General features: G+C 51.6%; 3 protein-coding genes across 3 annotated transcripts in view; 2 read left to right on the top strand and 1 right to left on the bottom strand.

Moving 5' to 3' along the window:
* The window catches only part of atp8b5b (ATPase phospholipid transporting 8B5b), a 13,471-nt gene extending 4,692 nt beyond the window's left edge, over positions 1-8,779 (top strand). Inside the window, exons 9-28 of the mRNA XM_047017868.1 lie at positions 1-21; positions 360-518; positions 646-734; positions 1,264-1,457; positions 1,679-1,887; positions 2,150-2,193; positions 2,330-2,495; positions 3,353-3,541; positions 3,839-3,954; positions 4,204-4,368; positions 4,501-4,612; positions 4,699-4,804; positions 4,888-5,038; positions 5,405-5,588; positions 5,899-6,122; positions 6,237-6,320; positions 6,567-6,812; positions 7,240-7,378; positions 7,524-7,654; positions 7,871-8,779. The exon at positions 1-21 is cut by the window's left edge and continues 62 nt beyond it. Coding sequence (XP_046873824.1) covers positions 1-21; positions 360-518; positions 646-734; positions 1,264-1,457; positions 1,679-1,887; positions 2,150-2,193; positions 2,330-2,495; positions 3,353-3,541; positions 3,839-3,954; positions 4,204-4,368; positions 4,501-4,612; positions 4,699-4,804; positions 4,888-5,038; positions 5,405-5,588; positions 5,899-6,122; positions 6,237-6,320; positions 6,567-6,812; positions 7,240-7,378; positions 7,524-7,654; positions 7,871-8,140 — 2,999 coding nt within the window. The 3' untranslated portion in view covers positions 8,141-8,779. The remainder of the gene's footprint in view (positions 22-359; positions 519-645; positions 735-1,263; positions 1,458-1,678; positions 1,888-2,149; positions 2,194-2,329; positions 2,496-3,352; positions 3,542-3,838; positions 3,955-4,203; positions 4,369-4,500; positions 4,613-4,698; positions 4,805-4,887; positions 5,039-5,404; positions 5,589-5,898; positions 6,123-6,236; positions 6,321-6,566; positions 6,813-7,239; positions 7,379-7,523; positions 7,655-7,870) is intronic.
* A 225-nt stretch (positions 8,780-9,004) lies between these two features.
* LOC124466153 (AP-4 complex accessory subunit RUSC2) lies at positions 9,005-18,815 on the top strand. The gene is made up of 10 exons (XM_047017856.1): positions 9,005-9,047; positions 11,586-13,027; positions 13,177-13,498; positions 13,781-14,749; positions 15,975-16,051; positions 16,291-16,465; positions 16,722-16,827; positions 17,039-17,085; positions 17,186-17,912; positions 17,989-18,815. Exons 2-10 carry the CDS (start codon positions 11,627-11,629, stop codon positions 18,245-18,247), a joined length of 4,083 nt encoding a protein of 1,360 aa, XP_046873812.1. The 5' UTR covers positions 9,005-9,047; positions 11,586-11,626; the 3' UTR covers positions 18,248-18,815.
* A 77-nt stretch (positions 18,816-18,892) lies between these two features.
* fam166b (family with sequence similarity 166 member B) lies at positions 18,893-22,664 on the bottom strand. Its single transcript, XM_047017871.1, has 6 exons — positions 22,461-22,664; positions 21,805-22,028; positions 21,558-21,712; positions 20,957-21,080; positions 20,632-20,844; positions 18,893-20,028 (listed from the first exon to the last, which is right to left on the bottom strand). The coding sequence occupies exons 1-6, from the start codon at positions 22,523-22,525 to the stop codon at positions 19,958-19,960; spliced, it is 852 nt and encodes a 283-aa protein (XP_046873827.1). The 5' UTR covers positions 22,526-22,664; the 3' UTR covers positions 18,893-19,957.
* Between the last annotated feature and the right edge of the window lie 1,295 nt (positions 22,665-23,959).

Raw genomic sequence — 23,959 nt, forward strand, 5'->3', positions numbered from 1 at the left:
AGAAACTGGCCAAATTCACCGGTGAGCAGAGAACACAGGGGCAGTCCTGAATGACAGGGAGGGGGGCTCATGTATCAAGACAAGAGCTTTGACTTCCACACACCCCCTCGCCTCCTGATTTCCTTCTTCTTCTGATCTCCTCTCCTCTTTCTCTCCTTCTCTCTTCTTCCTCCTCCCCACCTCCTATCCTTTCCTCCTCCCCTCTCCTTCTATCTATCCTCGTCTCCTCCTCCCCACCTCTCCTCCTCCTCTTCTTCCTCCCCTCCTCCTCTCCTCCCCCTCTCCTCCTCCCCTCCTCCTCTCCCTCCTCTCCTCACCCTCTCCTCCTCCCCTCCTCCCCTCTCCGACCCGTTACCCAGGCGAGGTGCACTGTGAGGCCCCGAACAACCGTCTGGACCGGTTCACGGGCACTCTAAGCCTGGAGGGGGAGACCCACTCCCTGGACAACGAGAGGGTCCTGCTGCGAGGCTGCACCCTGAGGAACACAGAGTGGTGCTTCGGCCTGGTGGTGTTTGGAGGTGAGCCCCCTGACCCCCCCCCCCCCTGACCCCTCCCCCCTGGTGGTGGTTGGAGTTGTGTGTGTGTGGCCTGCTGTGGCTGTACTGTTCAGACGTGTGATTCTGAGACCCTTGTGGAACCTTCCAGGCCCTGACACCAAGCTGATGCAGAACTGTGGGAGAGCCACGTTCAAACGGACCAGCATCGACCACCTCATGAACGTGCTGGTGCTGGGTGTGAGTAGTCGCATGCACACACACACACACACACACTCACACACACACAAGAACACACACACAAGAACACCCACACTCATACACAAGCACACACACACACACACAAGAACTCACACACAACCTAACCTTAACCCTTAACCCTTAACCCTTAACCCTTAACCCTTAACCCTTAACCCAGGGGTGTCGAGCTCCGGTCCTCGAGGGCTGCTGTCCTGCATGTTTTAGATGTTTCCCTGATCCAGCTCACCTGATTCGAAGGAATGGTCGTTATAACAACCCTTTTAATTGAATCAGGTGTGTTGGAGCAGGGAAACATCTAAAACATGCAGGACAGCGGCCCTCGAGGACCGGAGTTCGACACCCCTGCCTTAACCCTTAACCCTTAACCCTTAACCCTTAACCCTTAACCCTTAACCCTTAACCCTTTACCCTTTAGCCTTAACCGTTAACCCTTAACCCTTAACCCTTTACCCTTTAGCCTTAACCGTTAACCCTAACCTTAACCCATGTGGCTATCTCCCCTGACCAGATCTTTGGCTTCCTGGCGTTCATGTGCGCGATCCTGGCGGTGGGGAACGGTATCTGGGAGCACCAGGAGGGCTCTGTGTTCTCTGCCTTCCTCCCCCGGCTGGATGGTGTCAACGCTGCCTTCTCTGGCTTCCTCACCTTCTGGTCCTACGTCATCATCCTCAACACCGTGGTGCCCATCTCGCTCTACGTCAGGTGGGGGCACCGGGGGCACTCTCACGCTTCGCTCTCTCGCCCTTCACTCACACACGTTTGCCCCCATGTGGGTTTGTGGCTTGGGTTCCATGTTTCCAGGCTCTGCGTTTTCAGTGGATGTGTCCAAATTTGTGTTTCCTTCTCTCGTCTACTGCAACGTGATCGCTGTATGTGTGTGTGCGCTCCGCACGTGTGTGTGTGTGGGTGTGTTGTTCTGGCAGCGTGGAGATCATTCGGCTGGGGAACAGCTTCTACATCAACTGGGACAGGAAGATGTACTACCCCAAGAATGACACCCCTGCGGAGGCCAGGACCACCACGCTGAACGAGGAGCTGGGCCAGATCAAGTACATCTTCTCAGACAAGACGGGCACGCTCACCCAGAACATCATGACCTTCAACAAGTGCTCCATCAATGGGAAGAGTTACGGTGAGGCTCGACACACACTCACACACACAGTGCAAACACACACACACACACACGGTGCTCATTGTGTTAGCGCGGTACAACACACGGTCTGGTGTCCTGTACATCAGGACCAGGGGAGTAGGTTTCATTGGACGTTTGAAAACGGCAAATTCCCCCCCCCCCCCAAACATAAAAAAAAAAAAAAAAAAAGAAAAAACAGTCTCACCCACATTTGAAAACAAACCTACGCCTTGTTGAAAACACTGTGCTCTCTGGTTTTCAGGGGAGCTGTTTGACTTTGCTGGACAGAGAGTGGAGATCACTGAGGTGAGTGCATTAAGAGACGGTGTGTTCATAGTGAAAAACTGGGTCTAGAAAATTGTTCAAGTCCAACTGGGTGTAAAATTGGAGAAGAAAAAACGAGATTATCTCATAATCTTCTCCCCCATCCCCCCCCCTGTAGAAGACAGAGAGAGTTGACTTCTCCTGGAACAAGCTAGCCGACCCCAAGTTCCACTTCCACGACCACAACCTGGTGGAGGCGGTGAGGGAGGGCTCTCCTGAAGCCCAGGTCTTCTTCCGTCTGCTGGCTCTCTGTCACACTGTCATGGCCGAGGAGAAGAAGGAGGGTGAGAGTCACGGGACCCTCCGGAGGAGTTCTGGGTTGGGAGGGGGAGAGGGGAGAGGGGGAGTAGGAGAGGGGAGTGGGGGAGAGGAGAAGAGGAGAGAGGGGCGATTGGCGAGGGGAGAGGGGGAGAGGGGTTGGTCTGAGATGAGATTCTGATCTTGTTCTCATCTTCTGTTCCGTTCCTCTTCCTCTCCTTTTCTTCTTGTTTTTTACTTCCTCCTCTCCTCCTGATTTCCTTCTTCTTCTTATGTCCTCTCCTTTTTCTCTCCTCCTCTCTATCCTCTCCTCCTCTCCTCCCCTCCTCCTATCCTCTGCTCCTATCTATCCTCTCCTCTCCTCCTCTCTATCCTCTCCTCCTCTCCTCCCCTCCTCCTATCCTCTGCTCCTATCTATCCTCTCCTCTCCTCCCCTCTCCCTCTCCTCCTCCTCTCTATCCTCTCCTCCTCTCCTCCCCTCCTCCTATCCTCTGCTCCTATCCTCTCCTCTCCTCCCCTCCCCCTCTCCTCCTCCTCCTCTTCCTCCCCTCCTCCTATCCTCTCCTCTCCTCTCCTCCCCCTCTCCTCCTCCTCCTCTTCCTCTCCTCCTCCTCCTCTTCCTCTCCTCCCCTCCTCCTATCCTCTGCTCCTATCCTCTCCTCTCCTCCCCCTCTCCTCCTCCCCTCTTCCTCTCCTCCTCCTCCTCTTCCTCTCCTCCCCTCCTCCTATCCTCTGCTCCTATCCTCTCCTCCCCTCCCCCTCTCCTCCTCCTCCTCCTCCTCCTCTCCTCCCCTCCCCCTCTCCTCCTCCTCCTCTTCCTCTCCTCCTCCTCCTCTTCCTCTCCTCTTCCTCTCCTCCTCCTCCTCTTCCTCTCCTCCTCCAGGAGAGTTGTTCTATCAGGCCCAGTCCCCAGATGAGGGGGCTCTGGTCACGGCAGCCAGGAACTTCGGCTTCGTGTTCCGTTCCCGTACGCCGGAGACGATCGTGGCGATGGAGATGGGCTCCCAAGTCACCTACGAGCTGCTGGCTGTGCTCGACTTCAACAACGTCCGCAAGAGGATGTCCGTCATCGGTCAGCACAGCCAGCTCTTAACTGACAAAACAACACCCTCACAAAATGAAAACAGAATCCGAGCACAGCTTGAACAATTATTCCAGACAGCCATGTCAAACATATATTTTTTAATATTCATAAAAAATAATAATACATTTTTTGGATACATTTATTTGGTCTTTTTTTTGTGAGAGCTGAAGAGATGAAGTTATCATCTTTCAGATATGGTGTCTATTTAATGAGCGTTAAATGTTTTCATCTTTTCCAACCCTTTGGCTCCTCTGTGACCGTGTCTCCTGATCCGGACGGCTCCAGTCCGCAGCCCGGAGGGGAAGCTCACCCTGTTCTGCAAGGGGGCCGACACCATCATCTACGAGAGACTCCACCCCTTCTGTAACAAGCTGATGGAGGTCACCACCGGACACCTCAACGTGAGTCTGCAGCCTCTCTGACGCTGCGTCTGTCCATAGAAATAAAACAGAGAAAGGAAAACTAATCATATTATTAATAAAGTATGTGTTCGGATACTGAGCGTGTGTGTGTGTTTGAATACTGAGCGTGTGTGTGTGTTTGAATACTGAGCGTGTGTGTGTGTTTGAATACTGAACGTGTGTGTGTGTGTTTGAATACTGAGCGTGTGTGTGTGTGTTTGAATACTGAGCGTGTGTGTGTGTTTGCAGGAGTATGCGGGGGAGGGCTTACGTACACTGGTGCTGGCCTATAAGGACCTGGACGGTGCCTACATGGAGGAGTGGAGAAGACGCCACCATGAGGCCAGCGTGGCCATGGACCAGAGAGAGGAGAAGCTGGATCTACTCTACGAGGAGATCGAGAAGGACCTGCTGGTGAGGCGTTCACCTGCGGGGAACAGGAAGTGACCTACAGGAAGTGACCTACAGGAAGTGACCTACAGGAAGTGTTTGGAAACGTAGCTGATTCAGTCGAGTGTTTAACTGTGTGTGTGTGTGTGTCTGCAGCTTTTAGGAGCCACTGCAGTAGAAGACAAGCTACAGGACGGGGTACCCCAGACGATAGAGCAGCTGTCTAAAGCAGACATCAAAATCTGGGTGCTGACTGGAGATAAGCAGGGTAGGTAACACACATACACACACACACACGTCACAGTGTGCCGTCTGTTCGATGGGTGGCGTCACCTTTTGTGGTCGTGAGCGCAGAGACGGCGGAGAACATCGGGTACTCCTGCAACATGCTGAGGGAGGAGATGAAGGAGGTGTTTGTGGTCGCGGCCAACACGGCCGAGGAAGTCAAAGAGGAGCTGCAGTGAGTGGACACGTCCTCATACACACACACACACAGTCACACACGGAGACCCACACACACAGTCACCCCCATCTGCCCCCCAGGAGCGCCCGGAGGAGGATGTGCCCAGAGGGCTCGGAGGAGCCCACCATCAGCACAGGCCGGGCGGGGCTGTTTGGTGTTCAGAAGAGGACCACGGTGGAGGATGACAAGGTGGATGGAGATTATGGCCTGGTGATCAACGGACACAGTCTGGTGAGACGGCGCTCTCACCGTCGACTCCCTCAGAAGGAGCTGTTTTCATCTGTTTGATCAGAATTTTGGTTTTTATCTTGAAAACAAATGTGAGAAGGATGAGCAACCCTTTTATATCTCTCCATCTGCGCTTCCTTTCCTTTTGGTTTCCTTTTGATTTTACTTCCCTCTCCCTCTCCCTCTCCCTCCCCCTCCCCCTCCCCCTCCCCCTCCCCCTCCCCCTCTCCCTCTCCCTCTCCCTCTCCCTCTCCCTCTCCCTCTCCCTCTCCCTCTCCCTCTCCCTCTCCCTCTCCCTCTCCCTCTCCCTCTCCCTCTCCCTCTCCCTCTCCCTCTCCCTCTCCCTCCCCCTCCCCCTCCCCTGCTCAGGCCTATGCCCTGGAGAAGAGCCTGCAGATGGAGCTCCTGAGGACGGCCTGCATGTGTCAGGCGGTTATCTGCTGCAGGGTGACCCCTATGCAGAAGGCCCAGGTGGTGGAGCTGGTGAAGAAGTACAAGCAGGCCGTCACCCTGGCCATCGGGGACGGGGCCAACGACGTCAGCATGATCAAAGGTAGCCGGGAAACTGTGTCACCAGCGGACAGGCACCGCACACAGTCACACACACACACAGACACACACATAGACACACACACAGACACACACATTTACATTTAGTGATTTAGTAGAAGGTCTTATCCAGAGCGACTTACAGTTAGTACAGGGACATTCCCCCCCCCCGAGGCAAGTAGGGTGAAGTGCCTTACCCAAGGACACAACGTAATTTGGCTCAGCCGGGAATTGAACCAGCAACCTTCTGATTAATAGCCCAATTCCCTAGCCGCTCAACCGCCTGATACACACTCCCTCTGTTTCCCCTCCAGCCGCCCACATCGGCGTGGGCATCAGCGGGCAGGAGGGCATGCAGGCGGTGCTGTCCAGCGACTTCTCCTTCGCCCAGTTCCGCTACCTGCAGCGCCTCCTGCTGGTGCACGGGCGATGGTCCTACCTGCGCATGTGCAAGTTTCTCAGCTACTTCTTCTACAAGAACTTCACCTTCACCTTCGTCCACTTCTGGTACGGCTTCTTCTGCGGTTTCTCAGCCCAGGTGAGAAATGGGGGAGGGAAGGGGGGAGTTGGTGTGTACTGTAGGATGACAAATAATAAAGGGAATTTCTGAGGGTTGACACACCCTCTGCTTCGTTCTTGTCTTCCAATGCAGACCGTGTATGATGAATGGTTCATCACCCTGTATAACCTGGCGTACACAGCCCTGCCTATCCTGGGATTGAGCCTGTTTGACCAGGTAACCATACACACACCTAACCCTGATCCTGCAGGAACTGTCTGTCTGTCTGTCTGCATGTCTCTCTGTCTGTCTCTCTGTCCGCCTGTCTGTCTGTCTCTCTGTCTCTCTGTCTCTCTCTCTGTCTGTCTGTCTCTGTCTGTCTGTCTCTCTGTCCGCCTGTCTGTCTGTCCGCCTGTCTGTCTGTGTCTGTCTGTCTCTCCCTCCATCCGTCCTTTCACCCGTCTCTCTCTCTCTCCTCTCCAGGATGTGAATGACCGCTGGAGCATGCAGTACCCCCAGCTCTACTCCCCCGGCCAGCTCAACCAGTACTTCAGCAAGAAGGCCTTTGTCCGCTGCGTGGCTCACAGCTGCTACAGCTCCATGGTGCTCTTCTTCATCCCCTACGCAGCCATGTACGACACGGTCCGAGACGACGGCAAGGACATCGTGGACTACCAGTCCTTTGCCCTGCTGGCTCAGACCTGCCTGCTCATCGCCGTCAACTTCCAGGTGAGGGGAGGGCCGTGACCACAGCACCTGGGTCAGGGGAGGGCCGTGACCACAGCACCTGGGTCAGGGAGGGACGTGACCACAGCACCTGGGTCAGGGAGGGACGTGACCACAGCACCTGGGTCAGGGAGGGACGTGACCACAGCACCTGGGTCAGGGAGGGACGTGACCACAGCACCTGGGTCAGGGAGGGACGTGACCACAGCACCTGGGTCAGGGAGGGACGTGACCACAGCACCTGGGTCAGGGAGGGACGTGACCACAGCACCTGGGTCAGGGAGGGACGTGACCACAGCACCTGGGTCAGGGAGGGACGTGACCACAGCACCTGGGTCAAAGCTTCTGATGGGTGTGGAGGTGGACTGTCTGTCCCTGCAAACACAAACAGACTAACCTAGTGACTAAGATAGCTGTGTTTGTGTTGAAGATCTGTCTCGATATCCACTACTGGACGGCTGTGAACCAGTTCTTCGTGTGGGGCAGTCTCTCCGTGTATTTCGCCGTCACCTTCACCATGTACAGCAATGGCATGTTCCTCATCTTCACATCCTCCTTCCCCTTCATTGGTGAGTCCCGCCCCCCCTTCCCCTCCCCCTGCCCCCCCCCCTTCCCTCCCCCCCGCCCCCCTTTCCATCCCCCCCGCCCCCCCCTTCTCCCTTCTCGGGTGCCTTAAGCGTGTAGCTGTAAATCGGTGGTGTCTTCATCTTCCAGGGACGGCCAGGAACTCCCTCAACCAGCCCAACGTGTGGTTCACCATCTTCCTCACCTCCATCCTGTGTGTGCTTCCTGTTGTGGCCTACCGCTTCCTGGTTCTCCAGCTGTGGCCCACCATCAACGAGAAGGTGAGAACCTTTTAATTCTCTCTTTTTGACAGCTTATTCCTTACTTGCCTTTCTTGTATTTCCTTTAGGGATTTGCGGCGTGAATTGAATCGGAAGTGGATATTCATGAAAAATATATATTTCGAAAAATATGTTATAAAACAACAAACTGTTGTTTTTTTTGTTATTCTCCTCCTCTCCCATCCCCCCTCTCCTCACCCCTCGCCCCGCCCCCAGGTGAGGTACAAGGTGAGGCAGTCCAAGGCGATGCCGGCTCCTCCCCCTCGCCGCATCCCCACACGACGCATCAGCACCCGTCGCTCTGGTTACGCCTTCTCCCATGCTAAGGGCTACGGTGACCTGGTGACCTCTGGACGCTTCCTGCTGCGGAGGCCTCAGAAGAACCGGCCGGCACTGTTCGCCCAGACAGACTCCCCGCTGTCCCAGAACCAGCCTCAACTGTACCGCACCATCACCGAGGAGCCCGAGGAGCCACAGAGCCCCTAGTGGCCGGGAGGGGAAGGACGAGGTGGACACTACACCTCTTCACCTGGACCAACAGTTCTGTTGAGAAACACTTGAGTTGGGTTCCTGGTGATGCCATGAGATTCTATGCCTGTGTTCTAACGCAGGATGCCTAGACACATCTGAGATGAATGCTTGATAGCAGGTTTATCCTGCTGAAGGATGTTTAGGTATTAGCAACTGTGAAAACGATGAGCTGTGACCGTTTCAGTCAAGGAATAGTTAAACATTACAATGATTTGATTTGTCGATTTATAATATGGGTTTTTACAAATGCTATCGCAATGTTAGGATTGACTAATTGGGAAGCACACAACCGCTTTGAAGCGATGTTTAGAAATGTATTACATCAATCATTTGTAGCTCGAATAATTTGCTTCTTCCTCTGATGTGTGTTGTGTCTGTTCGGTTCTCAGGGTGGAATAATTTGTCAGGAAATGTGTCTAGTTTATCAATCATTGTACACTTGATTTGCACTAATCCGTTTACATCATAATTTGTATTCCTAGATTTTTCGCTAGTTTCAAATAATTCATAATTATCATTGCGTGTATAATTGTATCATTTTATTTTGTTTTGATCAGACGCAAAGTAATTGTAGGTCATGTACTGTTTTGAGGATGAACTACCTAAATAAACATTTCTTATTTTTTGTATGCTTAGTGTTGTTGTTTTTTCATCAACTCATGACATTCTTGCACTGAATCCGTCTCGGATTAGTTGATCTGTTGTTGTGAAAGGGTTGAACGACAGTCTTTGCGCTCAGAACGTTGATTGGGTGGAAGCGTCCTGACGCAGCTCTAACCGCTGACTTCTCCGGTTTCTGTTTTCACCGGGCTGTTAAAGCGCGGCGCATGGAACGTTGGAAGAGAGGAACCATCCGATGAAGGTATGATATTTCCGTTACAAAGATACTGAACCCAATATAAGCTTTTAATCTGCCAATGTCAATGAGTGTGACCTGTGAATAGTTTGTATTTATTCGGCGTCAAACAGCAGGGTAGGGTAGATCTCCCCACAGGCTAATGCATTTTTTATTCGGCATCCTAATGTTTATAATTAGAGATTTACCTTTTCTTTTGGAGAAACGCGCAAGAGAGGTGAAGATAAAATGCAGTGTCACTACTGTTAACCTTGGATAAACTTGTATTAAGATTCGACCGAACGACCCACTATAGGTTGCAGGACCCTGGTCAGAGATGCGCTGTGCGTATTTGGTTTCCCGCAAATGTCTGTTTTGATTTTCAGAATATGACTATTATTGTTCTTATAAAAACGGTGAGTTATTTTTCAACGTTTCACAATTGTGTGTGTGCGTGCGTGCATGCGCGCACACGCGTCAGCATCCTTTCCAATCCTCTGGGAATAGAGAGACTACTGTTACAGAAATCTTGTGCAACTGTCTTATGTCTTTGGGAAAGGCCTTCTCATTATATCAAATTTTCTTTGGGTCTCAACCTCAAACTGTCCTTTCAGAATAAAAAAAGTTTCCTTCAGAATAAAACGTCTGGCTTAACAAGTCTGGGACACAGTGACAATCTTCAGTCTAGCTATCCTACTCATTACAGAGAGAAACATCCACGGAAACAACAACAAATAACATCTGTTAACATCCCTCAAAGGTTAACTTTGTAGTCCAGTTGTCTATTTCCTGCACAGCTACGACTGTGTTTCCAGGGCAGGCCTGCAGTCACTGTACAACAACAGGGGGTCTCATCTGAGAGAGACTCATCGATCTGACAGCCATGAGGAGGGCAGGAGCTAAGGGGATCACATGAGACAGGCCTGGGTCTTCTCCTGGTCCTGGTTGTTGTGTGTGTGTGTGTGTGTGTGTGTGTGTGTGTGTGTGTGTTAGTACAGGGCAGGACTGCGATGGATGCAGGAGGTAAATCAAGTATGCAGTGCAGTGTTTAGTCATCCAGCGCAGCACCCTGTCATGCTGGCCCATTTTCCACGGGATGTGATCCCCTGGTGTCAACTCAGCTGTCTTCTTCAACAGGCTCACAGGAGTTGAGCCTAGGTTGAAAATAAGGAGGTGTTTTCCAAGTCCTCGTCATCGGCCAAGTGTGACATGAAAGTGTTAGTGTTTGGAGATTGAGGGTAAATGCTGACCGACTGCCAGACAATCGTGACAGAAGGAATTCATAGAATAGGTGTTGGATGGTTTTTAGCAGATGTTGCAGTTCCTTGACAGTAAGGGGAATGTTGTTACCATGGTAAAGAGATAGTTGGATTTGAAAATACAGACAGTTCCTCTCTCATACTGTAGATTACAGTAATTTTTCTAACCTTTCCCTGCTCTCTTGCAGCAGATGCTGTTGAGATTATTTACAGATTATGGACAGACGGAGCTGTTTTGAGGGGTGTGAACTGTGTGTGTGTGTGTGCATTTGTGTATCTGTGACGGTGTGTGTATGTGTGGTGATGGTTGACGCACTCCCCCAACACAAGTCAAACCATCCAACCAAAACAATGCGCTGAACGTTTGCTTTTATACATTTGCAGTACTTGTGGTAGTGTGTCCTTAACATGGAAATACTCAGTGCTGGTCTTGGGTTGAGGTTTATTTATCAGTGGTTTTACATACTGAAACGAGTCATGACGGAGTCTTGGTCTAAGGCAGGCTGCCTCAGAGCAACAATAACAATATTATCCTTAAGCCTTAAGCCCTATCCCCATCCCCCAAAAACATGAAGGCACATACACACACACGTACACACCAAGCTCCCCAGGAGATGAGTGGAGTTGATGCGCAAAATCGCCCGTCCTCTCCAAATCTCCTGGAACAAATCTGTGCTCACAGACAACCAGAGAAGCAGGAGGAAACGTAAACAGGGAGGCAGCCAGATGAGGCCCAGGACTAGACTGTCAAATGTGGTGGAAAAGTATTTTGGGACAAACGTTTTAGAAAAGTCTGCATGAACCGCTGTCCTCGGTACACATAACAGGGTGTAGTTCGTCGCCCTGTATCTCTGCAGTCTCGCTGGCCTAGTTGGAGTCTGACTAGCTGTGGCAGGCTGCTGGGGGGGAGGGAGGGCTAAAGGGGGGAGGGAGAGCTGGAGGGGGGAGAGGATGGGTGAGTGAATCATGGTGCTGTGGTCCTGCAGAGGGCTGGAGGCTGAAACAGCAGAGCTCTGACTGCGGGAACAGGGTTAGCGTGACACGGGAGGAAGCACTCAACGCTGTCTGGCTGTGGACTCTCTCTGATCGTCCTTTTTAATGTTTGGATCCACTGTGAAACTATTTGATTTATTTAAAATGCAATTAAATCATTTCTGTCATCATTTTATCTTGATTCTGTTTGGGTGATCGTTTTTTTAGTTTATGTTATGCTCAAATTGTTCTATTCTATTACTATTTCCATCCCCTTTATATTCTATTCATGTTGCAATATCCCCCTGTATGCTCTCTCCCCCACTTGTTCCAGATGTTTCTATGGCCCCTGGCTCCGCCTCCTGAACCGAGACAATGAACAGGGCCTCCAGCCTATCAGGCGACACGCTGATAGCGTGTCACTTCCCACTGGTGCAGCTCCCTCCCTGGCAGCTTCCTGTCCAGGCTCTGTGCGGCTCCTCCAAGCGCCGGCTGTGTCCTGCCGGCCTGACCCGCGCTGCCTCCCTCCCTGAGCAGGACTGCCACCAAAGGGAGGGCGCCTCGCACGGCACCCTGCGGCACACCTCCAGCACCTGCTGCAGCCTGCAGGAGGACCGCGGCGAGGACGGCGAGGACGAGGGCAGCGACAGCAGCAGCGCCCGCTGCGACTCCGCCTCCTCGCCGGACGAGGCGCCGCCCTCCACCAGATGCCTGAGGAAGTCCAGGAACTCCTTCCTGCCCAACACGGAGGTGGACGAGGACGAGGAGGATGAAGACAGCGACGGAGACAACCTGCACAAGTACCGGGAAGACTCTTCCTTCGTGCTGCAAGGGAACTCCAACTGGGCCTTGAGCAACACGGCAAGGCCCATCTCAGAACCGACTCAGTCCTGTGACCGACTGAACAGCACCCGTAGGATGGGGTGTGACCACGAGGGGGCGCCCTGCCCGTCGCAGCACGACAGCAGAGCCGATGCGATGTCGATGGACTGTGAGTGCGAAGGGCAGGGCCGTGTCCGAGGCGGAGACGAGAGCGGCGATGACAACACGCTGGGGTACGACGACGCAGCCTGCCGCCTCAGCTGCGACCAACTGTCCAGTTTCCCCGGAACATTCTCCAACGGACATCTGGAGGACGCCAGCGACTCCTCCTGTGACAGCTCCGATGGCGTCCTCGTCAACTTCAGCGCCATCTACAACAGGAGCAACAACCCCGACCCGCCGCAGCACCCGTGCAGCCCCGCGCCGCGCCGCTCCTCCACACCAGCAGAGGGCTCCATCGTCCTCAACCTGGAGCCCTTTCCCCCCGGGACTCACTACGACCCCAGCCAGGGGGACGAGCCCAGCTTCTCTCCCCAGGACGCGGTGCTCTCAGCCCCCGGCTGGTCTCCACTGGCGGTGGACTCCAACTGTAACCTGTTCCACCAGGCCCCCCTGTCCCCCAGGGCCCCCCTGTCCCCCCAGCCCCAGGGCCTGTCTTCCCTGGAGCTCTCCGCCCGTCTCCAGACCCAGGCCGGCCTGTCCACGGGGCCCACTCAGAAATACTACAAGCTGGTGACCTGTGACCTGTCGTCCCAGTCCTCCCCCAGCCCGGCGTGGTCTAGCCGGGCCAGCTGCTCTCCAGGAGAGACCCCCAGTAGAGCCAGCCCCGGACGGCCGGACCATTACTTCCTCTTCAGCAAGACCCAGGGAGCGCAGGCGCCGGGGGGTCGACAAGTTCGACCTGAGCCACTGACGGATCTGATTCGACCTGAGTCACTGACGGATCTGATTCCAGTGGGTTTCGACTCATTCTTCTCAATTTTAATAACATGATTCCTTTTGGGTTTTCTACCATTGAGCATGATTAAAAAAAATCCCATTCTTTATCTAGATGAGAACTGTATCAGATGTGATTATGAACTCATGTTCCTCGTACCCAGCAGGAGAAGGAACCACAGAAGGAGAAGAGGAAATCCACACCGGTCCCGAACGGCAACGACTTCGACCGAATCCCGTGTGGAAGCTGGGACGCTGGCCACGTGGCCTCCTTCGCCCAGATGATCCACGCTTGGAGCCAGAGCTCCAGCCACTCCCAGGCCTCCAAGGAACTGTGCCCCATCCAGGAGGCCTTTCCCCTGGGCGCCAGCCAAGCAGCTCTCCCTCCCAGGCAAAGCCCCAGCCAAGGAACCAGCACTGTGACCACCCACCCATCTGTTCTGCTGGAACTGGGCCAAGGAAAATGCGAGGCTGAAGCCCAGCTGGATGGTAAGACAAGCTGGAAAAACATTTACTTATTTAATTAACCGATTATCACACCAGCTAGCGTTGTTGTTGTCTCAGGCTGAAACTAAACTCTTGATTATACTCCCTCCCCCTCCCCCTCCCCCTCCCCCCCCCTCCCCCTCCCCCTCCCCCTCCCCCTCCCCCTCCCCCTCCTCCTCCCCCTCCCCCTCCCCCTCCCCCTCCCCCTCCCCCTCCCCCTCCTCTCCCTCCCCTCCCTCTCCCTCCCTCCCCCTCCCTCCCCTCCCTCCCTCTCCCCCCTCTCAGGGGCATGTTCCAGGGCCTCCCCTGTTGTGCGCTACAGTAAGGCCCAGAGGCCCACCTCTCTGCCCGTCCAGCCCTTCGTACTGCTAACCCCCCCAGGGACACTCCAGCCCCTGGGCTCCCTGCTGGACCAGTACATCAGCCACAAGCACACCAAACCTGGGGACAACCAGCCTGCCGGCGCCCAGCCTGGCTCCAGGGGCAAGGGTGACCGCCTGCTGACCCACCTGAGACCCTCTCCCCTGGGCAGCCTCGGCCCCATCCTCCTGGAGGCCCTGTCCAGCTCCGACACCTGCTCCACCTGCACGCCCAGCCCAGATTGTCTCCTCTCCAGAACCAGCTACGGCCGCACAGGCCTGGGTCAGAGCCAAACCAGTCCAAACAGACAGCACACCAGCCCCTGTCAAGCTCAAACAGCCCAGACTCACACTGACTCGATCCAAACCCGCCCTTATCTTACTAACATCCAGTCGTCCAACACCCTCCGAAACCTGACCCAGCCCAGACCAGACAAGATCCTAAACATCCCTGTCGTACCCCAGCCCAACCCGGCCAAGATCTTTAACATTCCTGTCCAACCCCACTCCAACCCAGACAAGATCTTTAACATCCCTCTGCAAACCCAGCCCAGCCCAGGCAATGCTCAGACCTGCTACGACCTCGTCCACCTCTCTCCTGTCCGGACTCACACAAGCCCGCCGGTGTCCCTCTCTCGCCTCCCAGCTGCTGTAGAAGCTCCACCTCCACCTCCCATAGACCTAACTTCCTCTTTCCACAGCCCGGCCACGGCCTTACCCTCCAGGGCCCCTCTGCCCTCCCTCGGCTACCTGCTCTCCCAGGCCTGTCCTGGAGGACAGGAAACAAGCTGGACTGGAGACTCTTTCACCATGAGCGACCGTCCGCCCGTGGAGTTCAGCCTGTCGCCTGAGACCTCGTACGAATCCCTGTCCATCAGTCATCTGCAGAGGAGAGGTGAGGGGGGAGGTGAGGGGGGAGGTGAGGGGGGAGGCGAGGGGGGAGGTGAGGGGGGAGGCGAGGGGGGAGGCGAGGGGGGAGGCGAGGGGAGGGGGGAGGCGAGGGGGGAGGCGAGGGGGGAGGCGAGGGGGGAGGTGAGGGTATGTGGGCAGGGATTTTGTGCATTATTATATTAACATTATTTTCCGATTCACAGGCAATTTTTATGGCAGTGTGTGATTTCCATTGTTTAAACCAGTTTTATACCATTTGTTCGTTTTTTTGCCGTTGATGTATAAAGATAGGGCAGCAGAAGATGGAGAATGTTGTTGCCTGAAACCCATTCTAAACGATCCAAGATGGACGATGCAATTAGTCTTCCCAACAACAGTCATTAGGATTCCTGTGCTGTGCCTTGGTATAGAGAAAAAGAGAGAGAGAGAGAGAGAAGCAGATAGAGCTGGCTGTAGCAGTGCCTTCAAAAACCCTGAAGGGGCTTTCTCTTCAAACATGACCTATTTATATCTCTCCCTGCACGGGATTGGCTGAGCCATCCGCTCCGTAGCCTATGTGAGCAAGCCTCCAAGCTCCAGTGAGAGTGTGTATCGGCGTGTTGCAGGGACACACACACAAACTCACACACAAACACACACAAACACACACACACTACTTCGCTGTTCATGTGTGATATGACACACATGACACATGTTGTTTTCAGCGTTACGAATCATAGTAATAGATAAAAATAAATAACAAATATAAATAGTTAATTTCATCATTGCGGGGGAGCATGCGCAGGGAAAGTGGCGTCCATTTAGCTGGTTACAGAACTGTAGGCACATTCAATATGCATGAAGAATATACCCTGACATTTTAGAGAGTCAGAGTAACAAGGAGGGAGAGGGAAGGGAAGATAGAGAGAAAGAAAGAGAAACAGAGAGAGAGAGAAGAAAAGAGAGGCAGATGGCAGACAGTATTCAGAGACATAGACAGTGATAGATATAATTCTCCGTTGCACGCAACGGACAACTCAGCATTTCAAAGCTCCTTTCCTCATTTACATAACGTTCTAATTAATCACGAGCACATGTCAGACCAGTCCCCATGTGTCCCATAAGTCTCCCTTTGAACACCACGAGTGCTGTTATTCCTTATCTGTCTCCCAGGGGATTTAGTCATACATGTGAGCGTAAAGAAACCCATCTGGTGACACCCTGCTTTGCTTTCCTGCTCTTCTTTCCAGGTCTGCTCAAAGCAGTGAGCTTGGCTGTGGATCTGATCATGGCTCATTTTGGCACCAGTCGAGACCATGAGGAAAAGGTAGATTCTGAATGAACAAGACTTAAGTCACTCACAGCGGCTCCGACTCCAAGCAGTGGTGGAATACAACTCTTTGATCACTCAGATTGCATAAAGATGCTCGGCGATGAATGAATAATCAGAGAGAATCGTGAAATCATAATATTTATTTTTTTCATGACTGGGGATGTTTACTGTTTGTGATGTGGTGTTCTGAGTCGTCATGGGAACATCATGGCTTCTTCTTCTTCTCTCTCCAGTTGAGACTAGGCAACAGCTCCAGAAGTTCCACCATCGGAGGTCTGGTTCTGGAACATCTGTGTCCCACAATCCAGAACATTCTCCTGGATGGCCTTCGGGACCATAAACTGGACCTGATCATCGGCCAGCTCCCCAACCACTCCTGGAGCACGGTGGAAGCTTTCACACAAGCAGGTAGCTATGGTGATATTCAGTTGCATCATACATTAAAAAACACTTTATCCTTCCACAAAGAGAAATCAAACGTTCACAGAAATCGTCGACATGGACACAGCGAGCCTTAAGAGTAACCAAGGTTGATTTAAGTGGCCGTTTGTGTCGTGTGCTGTCGGTGGTTCTGTAGTTCTCAAGTTGTGATTGGCTCACAGCCGCTGTGTACATGGTAGTTGTAGTCCTTTCGTCATAACCCGACGCCCCCTTCCTGTGTCAGGTCCATCCACCCGTGTGCTCCACAGCCTGGTCACCAAGGTCCAACAGTGCACCCTCCTCACCAGCCACTGCATGAGACTCAGGGCCTTCATCATGGGCCTGCTCAAGTAAGCCCATTTCTATCTATCTGAGCAGTGCAACTTCTGGTTTAAAGGTACAAAAGGTCAATAAATAAATAAAAACAGAAAGCGTGGAAGTTTAGACAAGAATCTGGGACGTTGTTTCATGTGTTGTAATTTATTTAAAATCACCTACTGCAGCTTTAAGAAACCACAATGACTTTGGAATGGGTGATGACACATTTTTTGTCACTTTCAGCTTGAGGTCCTTAGAATTCTGGCTGAGTCACCTTCACAGCCAAAAAGGTACACGATCCAATTCCGTTATTCTCACAAATATGATTAATCTTGACGAGAAAAGTAACTTACCTGCCTCGCTCCTCCTCACCCCCCCCCCTCTCCTCAGACTTGGTCATGTCTCACTACCATCCCTGGGGTTTCCTACCCATGTCCCAGGGGCGCTGCCAGCCACTTTTCCAGGAACTTCTCCTCCTGGTGCAACCCCTCTCCATGCTGCCCTTTGACCTCAACCTCCTTCTGGAACCCCGCCTCCAGCAGAACGGACACCTGTGGTGCGAGGAGCAGGATCTCCCTCCTCCTCCATGTTCCACCTTCCTCCTGTCTAGCTGGCCTATCCTGAGAGCCGACATCCAGGAAGTGGCACCCGCCTCCAGCCAGGGACCCAGAGACGGCAGCCGGGCCGAAGGGGAGCCCACCCAGCCCGGACCACCCCTCCACGGTTGTGGGGGGAGGAGAGAGGTCGACCAGCAGGAGAGAAGAGAGAGGCCTCCGGATGGGTCCGACCGGGGCCTGTGGTTGGCCCCCAGCCCGGGGTGGTGGCAGAGACAGCCTGCTCACGTGGAGGGGGTGGTGGAGGGGGAGGATTGCAGTCGGAACAACGTGAACAACCCTTCTGGGGCGCAGGGTGGAGTGGGGAAGAGAGGAGAGGCGGAGAAGCTGTTACGTAGGAGGGGCGAGGGAGAGAGGGAGAGCTCCAGGGCCAGGGCTGACCCTGCGGGTGAGAGTCTGCCTGAGGGAGGCCTGAGGTGGGCCAAGCTGTTTGGATCGAGGGTAGACTCCTCCATCAGGACACAGAACGCGTCTCCAAGCTCCGGCGGGACTCCCGCTAGAAGGTAAGACTCTCTAAGCAGCTCCTGGGTGTGGGTGTTCCCATGACGATGTGCTCACCTGTTCTTTTGGCCCTTGCAGGCGACCCTCCCACTGGCTGCAGCTGGACAGGTCTCAGCTGGGCCTGCTGGCCCAGACAGTTTGGACAGGGAAACGTCATGGGCCAGGACCAGGGCCGGAAACAGCACCAGGGCCAAGAACAAAACCAGGACTAAGACCAGGGCTAGGACCAGGGCTAGGACCGGGGCTAGGACCAGGGCTAGGACCGGGGCTAGGACCGGGGCTAGGACCAGGGCTAGGACCAGGGTTGGGACCAGGGCCTCACACTGAACAGGGCTAGGACTGGGGCTAGGACCAGGGCCTCACCCCATCCTCCAGAGCCATCCTCTCACACAGACACGGCCTCACTAGGATCACACTGAGCCTTCCAAGAAAACTAAGCGCCACACACTCTTACCAAAAAATCTAGAACACAGCATGGCGTGTTGTGATGTCATCACAAGAAACACCTATTGTTTTTAACAAACAGGAAGAGAGTGAGACCTGATGATACTAGTGTCTGAGCATGACTGATGGTGTTTGCTAGATCTTTTGTACTGTACGCATTAACACCTTGTGGACTAACCACGTCCCTATGATTCCTGTATTTGGAAGTTCTCACGTTTCTATAACGTAGTCTATAATGTGATGGGACTTCAGACTCTGTTTCTGAAAGCTACTCCCTGCGCACCTTGAAATCATCCTGTGAGATTCTGCTGAGTATCTTCTGATGTCATGGGCTTGCCTTAGACAACTGAGAGAGACCTATGCCCTTCAGAAAGAACCCAGATCCTTGTCCAGAGATGCATGCGGTGTCCTCTTGTCTTCGTATGAGTACACACCGCTCCGAAGATAATCCCTCTAGATGACTAAAGTTTGATGGATTGATTGTCTGTGAGTGTTCTGCATTCACAGACACCCTCCAGCCCCAACAACATTACATTGAGTCATTTAGCAGACACTCTTATCCAGAGCGACTTACAGTAAGTGCAGGGACATTCTCCACATTCTCCGGAGGCAAGTATGGGGGAAGTGCCTTGCCCAAGGACACAACGTAATTTCGCACGGCCAGGAATCAAACCAGCAACTTTCCGATTAATAGCCCGACTCCCTAACCGCTCAGCCATCCGACCCCCCAACAACCTCCAGGTCTGCTTCTGGTCCACAGGAAATGAAAGCTACACAGGCAGGATGTATTTCCTGATGCCAAACACCCCATGCACAAGCCTACTACACTGGTTGGTCCTATGTTAGGATGCTGCCTTAGAGAAACACCAGACAAATCCAATTACACGTTGCATGGTTCTTTATTTTTTTCTTGGTTCTTTTTTTCGCGTGCATGTGAAGATAAAAACGCTGATAAAACAAGGTGCTACTTTACTCCTGTGTTGTGTGGTTAGATCTTCGTCACCGCCTTTCCCCGATGGTGTTTTTGTATGACAGAATTGTTTTGTACATATTTAGGTTAATGTATGTACTGTAGATCTAGATTTGTGGAATGGTTAGATGAATAGTGTTTCGATTGGAGCTACTTTGCACAAAAAGTACATGAAAGTGTACTCTTACAGGTTGATTTTGAGCTAAAGAATAGACAACCAGCAAAGTGTGTCTCTCCACTTGTCTGAGGGTAAAGAGTTAGTTTAACAGTATCTGTAATAATGTGACGTCTGTGAGTTAATCAGCCCCCACCTCAGTATCCTTCACCCACAACCTTTGAATGAGGTCCTTCTAATATACTAGGTGCTCCGTGACAATCAACCTTTGCAAATAAAGACTAACTTAAAGAACGGTTTCATTTGTATCGTTTCATGTTCAATTTCACCCCACATTTTCCTTCACTTGCTGAATACAGTTTGACCCGGTGCAGTGGCGTCTACCTGGTTTGAGAACCATTCAAAAAAATACAAGACCTGTACATTTCTTGAGTAGGACTAACACTTTCATGCTCTGTGTATTCTTTTATTGATCCATTTCATGGCTGTGGGCTCCATCACCAGGCCTCCGTCTTCCTCTAGGAGCCCCTGAGGCCCAGTGTATTGTGGGTAAGCTGTCCGAAGGTCTGCCCATACCTGAACTTGTAACCTGTGGACAAAAGGACCACACTTACCTGTTAGACTGACACAGAGACTGAACTGATGCTAATCTATGAACACAAGAGTCCAGTTCAGTTCTGAAGCCCTGTACTGTGCAGAAATCATCTGTGATCATCTCAGTGTTTTGTGGTCATATCAGTGTTGGTGGTTATCTCAGTATTTTGTGGTGATGTCAGTCTTGGTGGTTATCTCAGTATTTTGTGGTGATGTCAGTCTTGGTGGTTATCTCAGTATTTTGTGGTGATGTCAGTGTTGGTGGTTATCTCAGTATTTTGTGGTGATGTTGTTGTTTTGTGGTCATGTCAGTATTTTGTGGTCATGTCAGTCTTGGTGGTCGTGTCAGTGTTTTGTGGTCATGTCAGTGTTTGGTGGTGGTGTGGTGGTGTCAGTGTTTGGTGGTGGTGTGGTGGTGTCAGTGTTTGGTGGTGGTGTCAGTGTTTGGTGGTGGTGTGGTGGTGTCAGTGTTTGGTGGTGGTGTCAGTGTTTGGTGGTGGTGTGGTCATGTCAGTGATTGGTGGTGGTGTCAGTGTTTGGTGGTGGTGTGGTCATGTCAGTGATTGGTGGTGGTGCGGTGGCGTCTGCTGGGACCCACCAGGGACGTGTCCTGTGTAGGAGGGCAGCAGGCCGTGCTTGGAGGAGTACACCGTGGGCAGAGACGGGAGGCTCCCTGGCTCCTCCCCTCGCAAGCGCACGGACGTGACATCACTCTTCATTTCCTTCCCAAACTGGATCAGAGCCTTGTTTGTTGTGATAGGGTATCCTGACCCAATCAGGAAGCGGGACTTGGGCACATAGCCTGTGAAGCCTGCACACAGGACATAAGAGGAACAGAGTCGACCCTGAGGCTTGTGCACAATGGGTGGCTGTGTGTGGACGTTGTAGACGGTACAGCCGAATGAGGATGAGATGTTCTGTACCGGAGATGAAGTACTTGTGGGGGCTGCTGTCATCCATGAAGTAGGGTGACCCCTTGGGTGTCCAGCAGTCTGCCCTGTAGGGGGCGGGCTCCTTCGAGATGGCTGTCAAAGGGGTTTCTAGTTGCTGACATACACACAAACACACACACATACGCACACGTATATAGTGACTAAATGAAAATGACTAAATGTAAATATAGTATAAAATCGTTTTTGGTTGCCCAGTGTGGCTATGCTGTTTCTTGTGAGACAATCAAAGACAAGGATAGTTTTGATTCGATAAAGCCAAGCTTCTAACAGTAATTACCCTCCTGTTACAGTACACCTGTGCTGGGATAATGACTGTGAACCAGCAAAGGCTGTAATTGGTGTAAACGGGAGGTGGCACTGATTGTAGTGCTCCCCTGGCCTACCATGTCGGCCCCAGTTGAGTGTGTGATGGATACATTACACACAACTGACATTGAATCTTCACCTTGCAATATTAATCAGGGAAAACCATGAGCTTTGTGTGTGTGTGTGTGTGTGTGTGTGTGTGTGTGTGTGTGTGTGTGTGTGTGTGTGTGTGTGTGTGTGTGTGTGTGTGTGTGTGTGTGCTTACTTTGTTCCCTGAGGTTGAGGTTTTGTTTACTAGAAGTGGCTTGGCTGACCGCAGACGAGCCCTCCTATGCTGGTCTCTGTCGAACTCTGTCAGTGCCTCTCTACACGTCTCCGCGTATGTACGTGAGAAATAGTTCTGGCTTTTTGGTACAAATCCTGTATTTTTTTAAAAACACACAGAAACACACTTCAAAACCGGTGCTCACCTTGAAACATATTGTACTTGCGTGCGTGGGGATTAATCGCACCGGTGTATCCCGGAATCATCCTTTCCAGGTTCCTGCGTTCTCCATTTTGAGTCCTCCAGATCTCGTCGCGTGGGCCCGTGTCTGTCTCCGTGGACGGGAAGCGGCCCGAATGGAGGACCAGGCGCCGCGAGCACGCAACCTCCGGAGACGTCAGCAGTTTGGCGGTCAGCTGGCCATAGGTCTTCCCTAAATTGTACTTAAGCTGGGGACAGTAACCTGCATACCTGAGGGACAAGCAGATGCAGTTGGATGTGTAACAGAGGCTACTGATTCAAGCCATAAGGCACAAAGACGTTGGAGAACGAGCCTCCATGACGCAATGTTTTATAGACTCTGTTGTTTCTTTCCCCAGGAACGGTTGCCATTGGTGATATCACTGTCACTAAATACTTTCGACCTCACTGACTGCTTGTTGTTGCACGTTTTTGTGCGCTCGCTTTGGTTCAGATACCGTTTTCATTACGCCACTTAAGTTATAGTAAACAAATGAATAGCCCACCAGCATTGAATTGTATCCTACTCACTTTGTGCAGAGTAGGCACATTTGAACTGTCAACACAACATGAGGCAATAGGGTTATGTATTGTTTTAAACGTCTCAACCTTATGTGTGCATTATGTGTTTATTTTGTATGGTAAAGTCTATGTTTTACCTACCCCGGGATGTACTGTGGATCAGGTGTCACCAGAACCTTGCTAAATTTAGGGGGAAATTCTTCCATATTGCCTGGACGCTAAATCCCGCCGACGCCGGACACAAGTGCAAACCAAGACACAGTGCAGTTGTGTTTGCAGGTGGTTGCTAGAGGTCGGGTCTGAGAAGAGATAAATGTCATCGTTCAGACTAAGGTCAAGGTTCTATTATTTCGTCACCGTGGGGCCATTATGAGGTAGATGGGCAGCTGTGTCGTCATTTAATCACAAACAGTTAATTACTACATTATTTTGTAGACTCGCAGGAAAAAAAATAAAGAAAAAACATTTACATTCAAAATCTGAAATATGATAGAATAGCTATTTCTACATTTAATGTATGCATAGCGTGTTTCTTAATTGTTAGGCTTGTAAGTACAACCTTACATTTCTGTCCATGTTTTTACATAGGCTAAATACGCCCTCAACTAAATAAGAAAACTATAATTATTATTAAGAGTAGCAGTAGTAGCTGTAGTAGGATTGCTATTATTGTTATTTATTTATTTACTTTTTATTATTGTGAATCGACTGGGAATAAATTTACTGCACAACTTGTTTACAAGTTGTTGCCTACACTGACATCTAGTGAAAGTCCCCGAGCGTGGCAACTAATCCGCACTACAAAAATAATCATCCATCATTCGTCAACGAGCTGTCAACCTAGTTGCTATTACGATACATCGCAGAACGTAATGCACAGCCTACAATATTCTGCTGACGTCACTGGGCCGTAGAGCATGGACTTAATAATAATATCACGTGTCAGGCAGCTTATTTGTCAGACAACTTCGAGTCTACGTGCAGACATGATGTTACTGCGGGTATCTACACATGATAACGAACTCCAAATTACAGAGCATTGTAAGTGACTGTTGGAATGTAAACGTCATCACGTATGGTGCTGCTTATGACTGAGTGACACATACCCTCACCATTCACTTGCCATCAGGAATGTAGATTTTTATCAGCACACCGGAATTCAGTCTCATCTCACACATGCCATGTGGTCTTTAGACAAAGCTTTGTGTGAGATAAGTCACAGACCTTACAAGGCCTGTCGGTATGTCTAGGTTTGTTCTATATTAGTACCTTCTCACCCCTCAATCATCTTCCCTGTTTCTTGTCATCACAAGAGCTGATCTCTCAGCCAAGGTCATGATCAGGGCGTTGTTGTGGACAAAAAGAATATAATCCTAGTCAAATACAATGTTGATGTTTTAAGCAGGCCTTCTTTAGTTTTCTTAACTACCACGCTGACTGGTTTGTGAAGCACCTTTGTAAGTAATGTAAAGACTCATTTAGTTTTGGCTGAGCCATTTAACAGCTTGCCAGTCTCATACCTGAGTTTTATCATGTTTGTTGTATAGGACAGGGGTCAAGAGGTGTTCAGGTGAGTCAGTTTCAACAGGAAACAGCCTGCTTCAATCAGTAGCTCTCTGACAGCAAGATTTATAGGGAGG

The sequence above is a fragment of the Hypomesus transpacificus genome, unplaced genomic scaffold (assembly GCF_021917145.1).
Source record: "Hypomesus transpacificus isolate Combined female unplaced genomic scaffold, fHypTra1 scaffold_84, whole genome shotgun sequence".
Taxonomy (NCBI): Eukaryota; Metazoa; Chordata; class Actinopteri; order Osmeriformes; family Osmeridae; genus Hypomesus; species Hypomesus transpacificus.

What these genes read in the sequence shown, in the direction of transcription:
- LOC124466153 (XM_047017856.1), top strand. Translation starts at nt 11,627, where the DNA reads ATGAACAGGGCCTCCAGCCTATCAGGCGACACGCTGATAGCGTGTCAC. An exon ending in CAGTCATCTGCAGAGGAGAG is followed by an intron (nt 14,750 to 15,974) that starts GTGAGGGGGGAG and finishes TCTTCTTTCCAG; the next exon opens with GTCTGCTCAAAGCAGTGAGC. An exon ending in GGAAGCTTTCACACAAGCAG is followed by an intron (nt 16,466 to 16,721) that starts GTAGCTATGGTG and finishes TTCCTGTGTCAG; the next exon opens with GTCCATCCACCCGTGTGCTC.
- fam166b (XM_047017871.1), bottom strand. Translation starts at nt 22,525, where the DNA reads ATGGAAGAATTTCCCCCTAAATTTAGCAAGGTTCTGGTGACACCTGAT. An exon ending in GATCCACAGTACATCCCGGG is followed by an intron (nt 22,029 to 22,460) that starts GTAGGTAAAACA and finishes CTTGTCCCTCAG; the next exon opens with GTATGCAGGTTACTGTCCCC. An exon ending in CCACAAGTACTTCATCTCCG is followed by an intron (nt 20,845 to 20,956) that starts GTACAGAACATC and finishes TCCTGTGTGCAG; the next exon opens with GCTTCACAGGCTATGTGCCC.